General features: G+C 55.6%; 2 protein-coding genes across 8 annotated transcripts in view; both read left to right on the top strand.

The window, feature by feature from the left end:
• The first annotated feature begins 630 nt into the window (after nucleotides 1-630).
• RNF224 (ring finger protein 224) lies at nucleotides 631-1,137 on the top strand. Its single transcript, XM_044993093.1, has one exon. It carries the CDS (start codon nucleotides 631-633, stop codon nucleotides 1,135-1,137), a length of 507 nt encoding a protein of 168 aa, XP_044849028.1.
• Nucleotides 1,138-8,467: 7,330 nt separating this feature from the next.
• The window catches only part of LOC123352472, a 66,609-nt gene continuing 62,122 nt past the window's right edge, over nucleotides 8,468-12,954 (top strand). For 5 of the 7 annotated variants that reach the window (XM_044992637.1, XM_044992636.1, XM_044992640.1 and 2 more), the window contains exons 1-5: nucleotides 8,468-8,508; nucleotides 9,811-9,898; nucleotides 10,656-10,810; nucleotides 11,372-11,502; nucleotides 12,111-12,235. In XM_044992637.1, coding sequence (XP_044848572.1) covers nucleotides 8,485-8,508; nucleotides 9,811-9,898; nucleotides 10,656-10,810; nucleotides 11,372-11,502; nucleotides 12,111-12,235 — 523 coding nt within the window. In that variant the 5' untranslated portion in view covers nucleotides 8,468-8,484. Of the gene's footprint in view, nucleotides 8,509-8,677; nucleotides 8,732-9,810; nucleotides 9,899-10,652; nucleotides 10,811-11,371; nucleotides 11,503-12,110; nucleotides 12,236-12,954 lie in introns of those variants that run through there. The other 2 variants (XM_044992639.1, XM_044992638.1) reach the window with 2 other exon arrangements.

Here is a 12,954-nt window from a genome sequence, read left to right as displayed (position 1 = left end):
ACCATGTCCCATTGATTATCATCATTCCACCAAGTTTCTACACTGCCTGTTACAGCAATAGCCTCATTTAATACCAGGCACTTATTACATCTGTCAATATTTAGTTGTCTGCCTTCATGTGATGTCATTGAATGGGATTCCTTTTCATTTGCTTCCCCTCACTCAACCTCCCATTTCTGCTCCCTCAGCTGCACCTCCCCTCCTGTTCCCCCCATCTGGCCTCGCTTTCCCCCAGAGACGGCTGCACTGCCCCGACCAGCCCCTAGCGCTTGTGTCCTTCCCCCCCACATGCTGCTCTGCCCTCGGATGCCCCTCTTCTCCTCCATGCACATGCTTCTCCCCTGCTGGGACACCTCCCCCCCACCCGCACGCCCTGGCCACGAGGCCTGTGTTTTTCGGCCTGTCTGCCTTGGATTTCCCATGTGACGGGCTGGCAACTTCTGCCCCGAGGCTGCTGTTTTTCTCCCACACTCCATTGTTTGCATGGCCCCTCAGGGAGGCAGCCTGGCTCCAGGGCCTTCACTGTCTTGAGCCCATCACAGCCGCTGCACCTGTGCACAGGCCGCTCTCTGCAGCCTGAAGCCCTTTTCCAGGTGTCTGACGGGCTCCTCTCTCCTGCCCCTCCGCAGTATGTCTCAGGCCCTGGGCAGGGACGGCGCAGAGGACGTGGAGCCTGGAGCCGAGGCTGATTCCCTCCCTCCCAGCCGAGGCAGCCATAAGATCGACTGCATCATCTGCTATTCCTCCTACAACCTGTCCAGCAGGCTCCCGCGCCGGCTCTACTGTGGCCACACCTTCTGCCAGGCCTGCATCAAGCGCCTCGATGCCATAGCCAATGAGCAGCGGTGGATCCCCTGTCCGCAGTGCCGCCAGAGCACGCCTACGCCCCGCGGCGGCGTCACCATGCTCGACCTGGACCTGGCAGTGTTCCTAGCGGTGAAGTCTGAGAAGGAGCAGCCCCGGGCGGCTGGCAGGCCCGAGGCCGACTCAGCCTTCAAAGCGTCCTCCAAAGAGAAGCCAGTCACACAGCAGCCTTTGGGGCTCTGTCAGGAGACGGTGCCCCAGCCGCAGTTCCCCCGAAGCAGCTGCTGCGGACGGTGCCTGTGCTGCGGGGCTATGGCTGACTTTGAGAGCTAAGCAGGCTGTTCCCAGGGCTAGGCTGGGGATGGGTTGCCAAGTTTGGAAGGTGTGACGAGAACCCCTAACTTGGCTGGGCAGAGAGCGATTGCAGGGAGGAGCAGACTGGGTCTCTGAGCCACCCCTCACAGAGTGCGGGCACTCCTCTCCAGGCCACACCTGGGCAGCACCTCCTGCTGCCTGAACTGTCTGTGGGGTATACAGCTCCCCCAGCATGGCCCCGCTGCAGCCCCAGGCTGTTTGTTTTGTCTGCTGATGAGGGAGGGTAACCAAGCCCTGTTATCTCCCTGGGCCGGGGCCTGCAGTCCCCTCAGCCAGCTAGATCATCACATGGGGATCCTTGCTCCCTCCTGGACCCTCGTCATTCTCGGTCTGCCTGGGGAAGCTCTGTGTACGTTATCAAGGGGCCGGTGAGCCTGCCTCTCCCTCTCCTGGGGAACCTCCTCCCTGCTGGTTAGCCTGCCAGGGCTTTGGGCGAGGGCTTCTATGGCAGAGGTTCATGGGTGCAATTGCACCCACAGAAACCCCCCAGCAGCGGCTCCTGTCTTGTAGGGCTGGGCCAAGCTCCCAACTCTGGGAGCTGTGGCTCAGCTCACGGGTTCACATGCCACTAAAATTTGGCCTGGCTGTCCCTCCAGGAGGAAGTCTGGGCCAACCCTGAGCATCACTGCAAGCCTGTGAGCCAGGTCGCAATTCCTGGAGTGGGGAGGGGGGCCCAGGTCACAGGATAGGAGCTGCCACTTCAGGGTGAGTGTGGGGCAGGGCGCTCACACACACTGGGCTGAGGTTAGGGTTGCTGTGCCGGGGCAGAGGTTGCCTCTGTGGGTGGTCCGGGCGAGGAGGAGATGGCAATGGGAGAGGAGTGCACCCATTGAAACAGGAGGCTACATCTGTCACTGGCTTTGAGTAAACATCCTCCCCATAAAAATACAAAAAGCAGGAGAATGTAGTAGAGAGAGCGAGCCTGGAGCACTGGGCCTGGTGCAGATCTGAGCCTGAACCAAAGGCTGTGAACCCAAGTCAGGCCATGTATTAATGCAGATGCTCACAAGTTCCCTGTCCAGTACATGAACTTGGCAAAGTTGTTGCTAGTGTACTCAGCACTCGATATGTATGTAAATATATTCCAGCTAGTACGGATACACCCCAATCTAGTACAAGATACGATGGTCTGACAAAATAATAAATAGGGATGTTTTGCCCAAGATAGCAGGAACAAGGGGAGATAACAAACAGATGTCATAAAATACATAAGGTGGTGTGTATCCTGTTTGTCCCAGTCTATAAAAATCGGGGTACCTGGTCTTAACCCTTTGTGCAGACGAGCAGAGAGCAGAAATTCCTGCTGCTGACTGACCCGTTCCTTGCCACTGGGCACTCGTGTGTTAGTGTAGCACTTATGGGACACTAGTACTGTGCCTTGAGGGTAGGAAACCTGGCCAAATTGTGCCCGTGGTCTTTCTTTATGAGTAACATCGAGGTCTGCTGAATGAGCAGGCTGCACTATCTGCTAGCACTAATAACAATGGAGCTCCAAGGACAGAAGCACTCAGCAGCCTAACCAGCATTACCAAGGCAATGACATTCCAGCCTTCTACACTTAACCACAAGACTCATCAAACTCACCTCATGTCAGGGCCACCAAGCACTGAAGGCCCCATGAGATGGGAACAATGTTCAATCCCTGCTGAGCAGGATTCACACTGGGGACCTACAGGGACAGGTTCTGTCACTCTCTGGCAGTGCCCTGGGGTATCCAAGACCCATGATCAGTCATATGACCCACGGAGAGCGAGGCTGATTTCTGGAAAGAAACGTTTATTAAATAGGGTTCTGCCCTTTTTGGCAGGGTCCTCTCTCTGGACACAGGCTAAATCTCTCATGTTCGTTCTCAGTCTCACACATGCTAATATCTGCTCCAGCCTGTTCTTAAAGGGGCAGCTCCCATTAACCAAAGTCAAATGCAGTGGCAGAGGTCCGGTTGCTAGGTGATGTTATCTCCTTGCAGAAAGCTGAGCTGAGCAAAACTCACACTCTGAACACCTGGAAATGCAGAATTAAGATTGTCCAGGCACCCTTAACGCTGCCCTATTTTAGCACTGCCTAATACACTCCATTAACACAGAAACACTCACTCTGCCAACCCTACAGTTGCTGAAATGCACAAGTTCTTCCTCTTGTAGCCCAGTCACTCACTACAGGCTTCCACCCCACACTGGGAAAAGGCAAAAAGAGAAGGAAAATAAGGTGGTGCCCATGCCACCTTCCTTCTGTTCCCTTGGAGCCAATGGGAATTCTTTGCATATGCTCCAGGAGCAGCCATGGTGTTTGGTGCACCTGCACTCAGAGGTGGAGGGCATAGCTGGGCGGCTTGGTAAAGGTTCTGGGTAGTGGTAGTAGCCTGTGATAAACTGGTGGTCAGATTAAATGATCTAGTGGTCCCTTCTGGCCTTAAACTCTCTGACTGTATGACACATCAGCTGTGCCCCACCAGCCCGGCTCCAGCACACCTCCTCAGCCATGCCCCTGGGCCAGTCAATGCATTCCCCCCTCGAGCCTGGTCCCTTTCCACAACTGCACCCAGACCCCTGCTCTGCAAGCTGGCAATGCCTCGCCCTGATGTGTTCACTCCCTCATACGCCAACATTTCTATTGCCATTACCCGCCACCTATAATATGCCTCACATGCAGTGCCTGGAGAGAAGGACAACTATGTTACAATGCAATGGTGTCCCTGCTCATCTTTCACAGTGGTTGGAGGGAGTGTTTGTGGCATGGCTGGTATGATGGGTTGTCACCCCCAGGGTGCTATCTGGGAGCCATGGAAACCGCTGCTCCTCTCTAACCTGCTCACACTGCTTTAATGGAGATACAGCCAGCCTCTCCAGGCCCTGTTATCACCCAACACGACAGCAGGAGTCGCCATACACCCAACTGAGTTACCTGAGTGCTTTACTTAAGCCACTCAAAGACAGCCAGCCAATTTCTCAGCTCTGCAGGCTTGCACCCCCCCAGGGAACTGTACAACGTAAGCTCATTAATATATAGTTCGCCTTCTCTTCAGTGTGGGAAAGATATACACAACATGCTTGTGTTAACCAAGCTGAGATTTTTCCTCAGACATGCCACTTAAAGACACACTGGTTAAGATAAAGTAAAAAACAGGTTTATTAACTACAGAAAGATAGATTTTCTCATAGACTTAAGGTCAGAAGGGACCATTATGGTCATCTAGTCTGACCTCCTGCACAATGCAGGCCACAGAATCTCACCCACCCACTCCTATAACAAACCCCTAACCTATGTCTGAGTTACTGAAGTCCTCAAATCATGGTTTAAAGACCTCAAGGTGCAGAGAATCCTCCAGCAAGTGACCTGTGCCCCACACTGCAGAGGAAGGCAAAAAACCTCCAGGTCCTCTGCCAATCTTCCCTGGAGGAAAATTCCTCCCTGACCCCAAATATGGCGATCAGCTAAACCCTGAGCATGTGGGCAAGACTCACCAGCCAGCACCCAGGAAAGAATTCTCTGTAGTAACTCATGTCCCACCCCATCTAACATCTCATCACAGACCATTGGGCATATTTACCTGCTAATAATCAAAGCTCAATTAATTGCCAAAATTAGGCTATCCCATCCTACCATCCCCTCCATAAACTTTATAAGTGATAGTAAACAGATCAAAGCAGATTATCCAGCAAATAAACAAAATCGCAAACTAAGTCTAACATATTAGATGGATGAATTAGATCTGAATTAGCAATTTCTCACCCTGACAAGCAGTCCAGCAAGTTTCCACACACAGGCTAGAAATCCCTTTAACCTGGGACCAGCACTTCCCCCAGTTCAGTCTTTGTTCCTCAGGTGTTTCCAGAAGTTCTCTTGTGTGGGGAATGAGGCCAAAAGATGATGTCACACCCCAATTTATATAGCTTTTCCGTATGGCAGGAACCTTTTGTTCCAACCTCAGTTCCCAGTCCAGCTTGTGAAAAAATACAGGTACCAAAATGGAGTTCAGTGTCATGTGGTCTGGTCACATGCCCTTGCTGAGTCATAGCAACCATTACTCATGGGCTGGCTGAAACGTTCACCATAAGACTAAGCTCTTTCATGTTCCATTGTCTTTCCTGATGGGCCATCGGCACTGTCTAGCAGCTTCTTCATTGTTGTTCCCGAAAGGCTAGTTGGGGGTGTTACTCAGAGTAAGCACATTTGAAATAAATATATATAGTCAACTTTAGAAACAAAAATGATACATGCACAGAAATAGGATAATCAAATTCAGCAAATTATAACTATTCCACAGACACCTCACAAGACATATATTGTACAAGATGCAGCATAATTATGTCATCATACCACTATGAAAAATATGGGATGCAGTGTCACAGCTGGTGGGAAAAATCACAGACAGGATTTCTGTTCTCAAACACTGACAGGTTTATGTTGAGAGAAAGAGCGTCCGAGCCCTGCAGAGTAGCTGGACCCCGTAGCTGAGAAACACTGAGGGGTCAGAGATTGCAATGTTTCTATGCCACCCTTCAGGACAGGTACATGGGATCTGGCTTCACCTGCTGGACTAGGATTCTGCTGGTGCCGTCTCCATCTTGAGCTGATAATGCCACTCCGTGTGTTGCGACTGCTTCTCCTCGTGCCAGTGCTGGCCCTCCCACGCCTCAAGCAGCTGGGGTTCCAGATGCACTCTGTCCCTCTCCTACTCTGACTAACTGTCCACAATTCCTGTGCAGTGGTGCCCTCATCCCAATGGAACATGGTTGCTGCCTCTGTCACTTATCTCTGGCCTCCCTCCAGGAAGTTGGCTCCAAGATTTCCCCTGCCTGCTGGACCCTCTGCCAGTGGGCTGGATTTGCCCTGTGAACCTGGACCGTCCTTCTTCCTCTGGTCATGAAAATACAGCGTATCTGTCAGCTGTGTCTTTGTCTGGTCTTTAGTGCTGAGTTGCTTTGCTTTGCACAGCTCAAGCAGCCAACCTTTCTTCAGCTGTTCATAACTCATTTTCCCCATCTCTCTTTTTGCTGTTCCTCCATTTTTCTCCATGCGTTTCCTGCCTACAGTACTTGCTGTGATGATGTAGGAATGTTCTGTAATATGTTTATGAGTGATATGCATGGCAGGGACTTATTTGACTAGGGATTGCTCCCAGTGGGTGCAAAAGGGTCAGACAGCTGCTCTGGGGGTAGAGCAGGAGACATGAGGGGTTGGGTCACGTAACTGTCTGGAGTGGTGTGAATGGGTTGTTAAAGGACTGGCTGAAACAGACCCATATCAATGGAGGATCCAGAGGACAATGGGAACCCCAGTGACTGAACAACTGACACCCGCCCATGGGAAACTCCAGCAGGCAGAATATGTGAATTCAGCATGGGTCTGCAGGGGACTGACAAAGAGACAGGGGGACAGAGCTGTGGAGTGCTGGCTTGGCCAGAATGGATGGTTCCTTAACCTTTGCTTCTCTGTCTTAGGCCGAGCACTTCCCAGTGCTCCAGTTGACTAATAAACCTACCGGTTTGACAAGGCTGCCTGGCGTCACTGCAAATACGTGTGGAGGTACATTGGCCCCTGAAGAGTGTCCAGGTCTCAGACCAGGAGTGTCCCTCAGTTGGCCTTGCTAGGCAGAGCTCACAGTGTGAGGCAGGAGGGCTGGAGCCCAGCGGCTCGGTCTCAGAGGGGTTGAGGCCATGTGGCCTGCCCTTACGGAAGAGTGGGGCCCTTTGGGGGGCTGGCACACTGAAGGAGTTCCTCCTAGGGAAAGCCGGGGCGTAGAACAGATCATGTGGATCCATAACACTTTCACTGCTGGTGGCACTTATGGCAATTCACACCTTCATAGATTCCACACATGCTGCCACCATATATGCCACAGCTCAGGCAACTGCCCCTGTATTCCCCCTCTGTGGTCCCTCAAGGGCACCAAGTCTAAGCTCCTAGCTCCTCTTTTGGGCGCAGACTCACATCTCTCCCTCCCTCCTGACTGAGGTTTTTCCAGGCCACACAGTTCCCTGCCTGGATTGTGATATTCCCAGCAAGCCAGACTGCCTAACACACCAGCATGTGCGCTTCCCTTTCTCTTTGAAGGCTATGCCCGGTGTATTGCCAGTAGTTACCCGATATCACACAGCCCTTTCGAAACAGGCCCATATATTCTTACAGTAAAAGCATTACAGAGAAAACATCTAGAAAACAATAAAAGAACCTACACACATGCTAATAAAGTTACCAGAGGTCACAGTCATGGGGTGTATAGACCCCGTGCTGGCCTGGCGACTAAGGAGTTAATGAAGCAACCATCTGCCAGCACGGACTGGCAGCCTCACAGAAGCTGAGAGAAGAAAAAAGCTGAGAAGCAGAGGGGCAGGGTGGCTGCCAGAGGAGCAAGCAGGCTGGAGATGGAAAGTCCTGCTCGCAAGCTGGTGAGAAGCTGCCCAGAGACAGCACCCAGAGAAGGGACGACACTGCAGGAGAAGGCCACAGAAGGAGGTAGGAAGGAGCTCAGGGCACTGCAGAAGGAGTTGTTGAAGCTTGATTTTGCCTGCCTGGAATCCAGTGCAGTTGGTGGGCCTGGGTTCCCCTACTGACCCCTAAGAGACTTATGAACCAAAGGGGTTTCTAGAGCCCCTGCGGGGGAGCTGGAATAAGCCATGCCAGTAGCAATGCAGTTTTGCCGGTATAAGCTGTGTCCACAACAGAGTGCTCCACTGCTAGAACTGGCCTGGCAAGTGCTCTGAGTGTATTCTTGGCCCCAGTCGGGCTTCAGGCCACGTTTTTGTAACCAGCCTGGCACCTGGGTGTTTGTTGGGTGGTGGACACACCCCTCTATGTGGCTACCCAGCCCTCCTTCCTTCAAGATTTCTGTGCGGTCAGACATCCCAAAGAAGAAACGTTTCTTCTAATAACCAGAGGCAGAACCACACCTTCGTATTCTTAACTACCTGGGCAGGCAAAAAGGGGGTGTTTTAATTGTGGGGTTAGTTCAGCATGAAATTACCCATCAACATCCAGGCGGGCGTGTCTGAAGCTGTATTTCAGCTTCGGGGGAAGGCCAGGGGGACTAGGCTAACGCAGGGCTTCCACTCTGTCATCCTGTGTCCGGACAGAGCTTGTCAGGGCGTCGAGCCAACTCAGCTGGACTAATGCGATTGCGACACCCCCCTTTGGCCCATCCCATCGGGGCGCTCAGGGCACAGAGTGGCCGTGCGGGTGGGCCAGTTGGAGATGGCAGTGCTGGGGGCGGCCTGCAGGGGCCCCACAATGCTCTGGGAAAGGAGCAGAGGAGAGCCAAGGAAGGGCCTGGAAAGGACTGGAAAGCAGATGAGCGCTGCGTGTGTGATGCGTGTGTTTGTATGGGCATGCGTGAGTCAGTGTGCATGCATGTACGTGTGTGCTTGTGTGTGTGTGCTTGAACTCACCCATTGGGGTAGATGCAGGGCGTGTCCCTGGGGGTGGGTTTGGGTGGATGAGGGGCGTGTCCCGGGGGGTGTGGGAGGGTTTGGGAGGATGAGAAGCATGTTCTAGGGGGGTGGGGGAGTGTTTGGATGGATGAGGAGCATGTCCAGGGTGGCGGAGGAGTGTTTGGGTGGGTGAAGGCCATGTTCTGTGGTGGGAGGGTTTGGGCAGATGAGGGGCGTCTCCGGGGGGGGGTGGGTGAGGGCCATGTTCTGGGGGAGGGGGGATTGGGCAGATGAGGGGCGTGTCCCGGGGGGCGTGGGAGGGTTCGGGAGGATGAGAAGCATGTTCTAGGGGGGTGGGTGAGGGTCTGGGTGGATGAGGGGAATGTCCAGGGTGGCGGGGGAGTGTTTGGGTGGGTGAGGGCCATGTTCCGGGGGGGCAGGGTTGGGCGGATGAGGGGCGTCTCCGGGGGGGTGGGTGAGGGCCATGTTCCGGGGGGGGGGGTTGGGCGGATGAGGGGTGTGTCTTAGGCAGTGGGGGAGTGCTGTGGGGTGATGGAGTGCATGTTCCTGGCGTGGGGGAGGGTTTGGGGAGCTACAGAGGGTGGGTGTGTCTGTGGGACCGTCGCTGTTCTGGGTGAGACGGGGGTCTGGGTGCTGTGGAGAAGAGCCAGGCCATAGGCTCTCGGGCCCGGCCCCCTGAAGGGAGCCGAAAGGGGCAGCTCGCCTCCCCTAGCCCCACTGCAGTGCCAGGGGCTGTGCCAGAAGCCCTCGGACTCCAGGGCCCGTGGCTCTTCATACACACAGAACAGCAGCGCCCGAGGGCGGAAGTGGCTTTCAGCAGGGTGCTTGATGAGCTGAGGCCCAGCGAGACGGGGCCGGCGTTTTCCAGATTTGCTTCAGATGCTGGGTGCCCCCATCTGCGGGAGTTCCGCTCGAGGCACCCAGGCGTTCAGCGCCCACAGGCTACGGCTCTCGGTGCAGTGATGTGCCGATGGCCACCGGGTCGGCATTTGGGCCTGAGGGTTTGTTTTTATGAATTTCTGCCCAGCCCCAGTAGGAAGTACTGAACTGGGAATGGGACTGAGTTTGCTGCCTCTGCAGTGGAGCTGGAGGTCTGGCAGGGCTATGCCTGCGAGCTGTGGGGCTGCTGCCATGCAGGGCCTGGACTGCGGGGTGGAGTTGGGGGGATTTTGCTCCCACCCAGCAGCTTCAGAGACCCCGAAGGAGAGCGCGGAGGGTGACTGTGGCTGTGCTTTGATTTCAGCTGGACATAGCTGCTGCCATGGCGAGGGCTGGCTGTTGCTGGCGCGTGGCCGTCCGAGTGGCCCTGGAGCTGACCCTGGCCAGCTGTGGTGAGGAAATGGTGGGGCGGGGGGGTCGGGGGCAGCAGGAGGTGTGGAGCTGAGGAAACAGCCTGCCCAGTCGATTTCTGCCAGTCCCTTGTGCGTGGAGGCCTGTGCCTCCTAGGCGGCCCCAAGGAGCCAGCCCTGGGGAGAGGCCTCCTAGGCCTGCCCCAGACCAGCTCTGGTTTAACTGATAAGACCCTTCTGGTCCCTTAGTGCCTCATAGGGTGACCAGACAGCAAGTGTGAAAAATCGGGACAGAGGGTCGGGGGTAATAGGCGCCTATACAAGAAAAAGACCCCAAAATTGGGACAGTCCCTATAAAATCGGGACATCGCCACCCTAGTGCCTCACCTCACAGGATCCACGAGCACCTGACAGGCTCCTGTTCAGGCATGTGCCAGGCAGAAGGCACCTGCGTGCTCTGCACAGTGCAACAGCACAGCCGCCAGGGGAGCCAGCAGGACGCTGCCTCCAGAGCAAACAGGCAGCCTCTGCTCTGGCTTGTACAGGATTTTCTCTGCCCCACTCACGGCAGCCCTGAGCCCCTAACAAACAATAGCCTGCAGTGTTGGCTCAACTGCCAAACCCCTTCGTCTGGTCTCCGCTTGGAGTCCCTGCCTTGTCCGAGCTGGCCTGTGCTGGCCGTACTGCAGGGACCTTGCCGTGTCTGTGCACGGGAGGCCAAGGCGAGGGCGACAGGGCCTGTGAGGCAGAGGCTCCATGTTGGGGTGCAAGCCCTCCTTTTTCGCTTGCTGTCCAGCAGTGTGGGGGCTGTGCCCGGCCGGCTGGCTGCCATACAGGAACACGCTTTGCCTCTTTGTCCCGGCCAAGGGGCCTGCCCTTTCCTGGAGCCGGGCCAGAGCCTTCTGCCAGGAGAGAAAGGCAGAATTAATTGTCATCGGGGATTACAGGAAGCAGGTAAGGGCCGAGCCCCGGGCGTGTGCAGGGAGGGAGGCTTGGCTGAGCGGGAGGGAAATACAGAGAGCTGCACTCGAGTCGAGCTGCCCCCTGCACCGGGGGCGGGAGAATGGGCAGCTTACGCCCTGGCACGTTCCAGAGCGCAGTCCAGTACAGAGGAGGGACTGGGGTTAATCTGCGGGTCACTTGCAGGGATAGTTCATGTCAGTGAGGGACTGGGTTAATGCGCACGGCAGTCAGGCTCAGTTCACAGAGGCACAGATGTTACGGCCACGTTACAATCTCCGAGACCCCCCCTCAGAGCCACGGCAGGGTGCAGCTCAGGGTTCAGATTCATTGTTCATGTTGGGGACAGGGCCTATATTAGCCATGAGGCAGCCGCATAGCGACCCAAGCTGCCCAGCCCAAATACCAGGGCCTGCATTGTTGTGCCACCCCTTCTCCTACCCTCCCTATTTCCTACCCCTCCCCATGCCCCACACTAGTGCGTGAGGCTGATACGCAGCACCTGTCTGCATCCCCTGACTCTGGCTTTGTTTCCCTTTGCCTCTGTTGGTGCAGATTTTCCTGACGGAGCTCACGGACCGTGGAGGGGGGCCTGGATCTCAGTACTGGATGGGGCTGGCCCGGCTCGCAGGAGAGGCTGAGCTCACCTGGGTGGATGGCACCCCAATTTCAAAGAGCTGGTACAGGTAGGAGAAGGAGCCGCACTTGGGGTTCCAGAGCACCCTTAACCCACTGATCAGGCCTGGGATTGGAGCCTTGCAGAGCCCTGTTCCTGGGGGCTCCTGCAGCTCCTTTCCTTGTGTAGCAGATGGAGTGAATCATGGTGTCCCTGAGAGGGACATGATGTGACTGACGGGGCTGGCTGGCTTGTTTGTCACATCCCCATTAGTTCAGCCAGAGCCCACTTTGTCTCTGTGGATTGTGAGGCTCCTGAAGCACCAGGCCTACAGTTCCTAGCAGCAGGGCCTGTGGGTAATGTCCAGAGGGAAGGTCCGAGGGTTGCGTGAGTGGGATGGAGTTGGGAGCTTTGGCCCTGTGTCTCCATTCGGGGCAGTCACTCAGCTCTGCTCTCTGTGAGCAGCTCCAGGTGCCCCTAGCTTTCACAGGGTCATTGAAAACATGGGGGCTTGGGGGAAGCATATTTGATTCTGATTTGTGCATGTTCTCTGCCTGGCAGGGAGTACATGGCTGTCTGTTCTGTTTTCTCTTGTGGCTGTTCTGAGCGACAGTCCTGGCCTCTAGTTCTGACTAATCCCCCCATCCTCCTGGGGTTTCTGTGCCTTTTGTCTCCCAGGAATTGGTTGTGGAGCCACCCCAAGGGGGAGCACTGTGTGCAGCTTGTGGGCTTCTACCTCAACCAGTGGAGAGACTGGGACTGCAACAGCACCAGCTCCTTCATCTGTGAGATGCCAGCTACGGGTAGGGGGAACAGCTGAGGAATGGCTGGATGGACAAACAGGCAGCTTCAGGGAAATCTTTCCAGCACAGGCAGATGGACAGATCATAGAGTATCAGGGTTGGAAGGGACCTCAGGAGGTCATCTAGTCCAATCCCCTGCTCAAAGCAGGACCAATCCCCAGACAGATTTTTACCCCAGTTCCCTAAGTGGCCCCCTCAAGAATTGAACTGACAACGCTGGGTTTAGCAGGCCAATGCTCAAACCACTGAGCTATTCCCCCGCCATGGGGTCCCTGCCACAGATACAGACAGATGGACAAAGAGCTTTGGTGACCTTTCTCTGGAGCTCATGGGAGGTGGGTATCATAGGCCGGGGAGGCTAAGCCTCCCCAAACAGCCAGGCATGGCCACGCCCATGTTCTGCCCCGAAGTCCCCTCCTTTGTCCCGCTTTTCCCCTGTGGCCCCAGCTGAGGCTGCTCCTCTTTCTGCCCTTGCTCAGCCTCTCCCCCGAAGCGGGAGGGGGCTAGGGCGGGCTGGCCAGCGGCCTGGGACTTGGGGCAGGTGGGGCCAGTGCTCGGGCTGGCCCGCTGGCACTGGGGCCCCCCGACAGGGCCGGCTTTATGACCCATGGGGCCCGATTCCAATACCCGGCGGCAGTTTGGGGCTTCAGCGACACTTCGCGGCGGGGAGCCCGCTCTGGGTCTTCTGCGGCACCAAAGGACCCCCCCACCGCCGAAAT

The sequence above is a fragment of the Mauremys mutica genome, chromosome 18 (assembly GCF_020497125.1).
Source record: "Mauremys mutica isolate MM-2020 ecotype Southern chromosome 18, ASM2049712v1, whole genome shotgun sequence".
NCBI lineage: Eukaryota > Metazoa > Chordata > Testudines > Geoemydidae > Mauremys > Mauremys mutica.
Note: the sequence above shows the minus strand (reverse complement) of the source record. Positions and strands in the feature narration are given on the sequence as shown.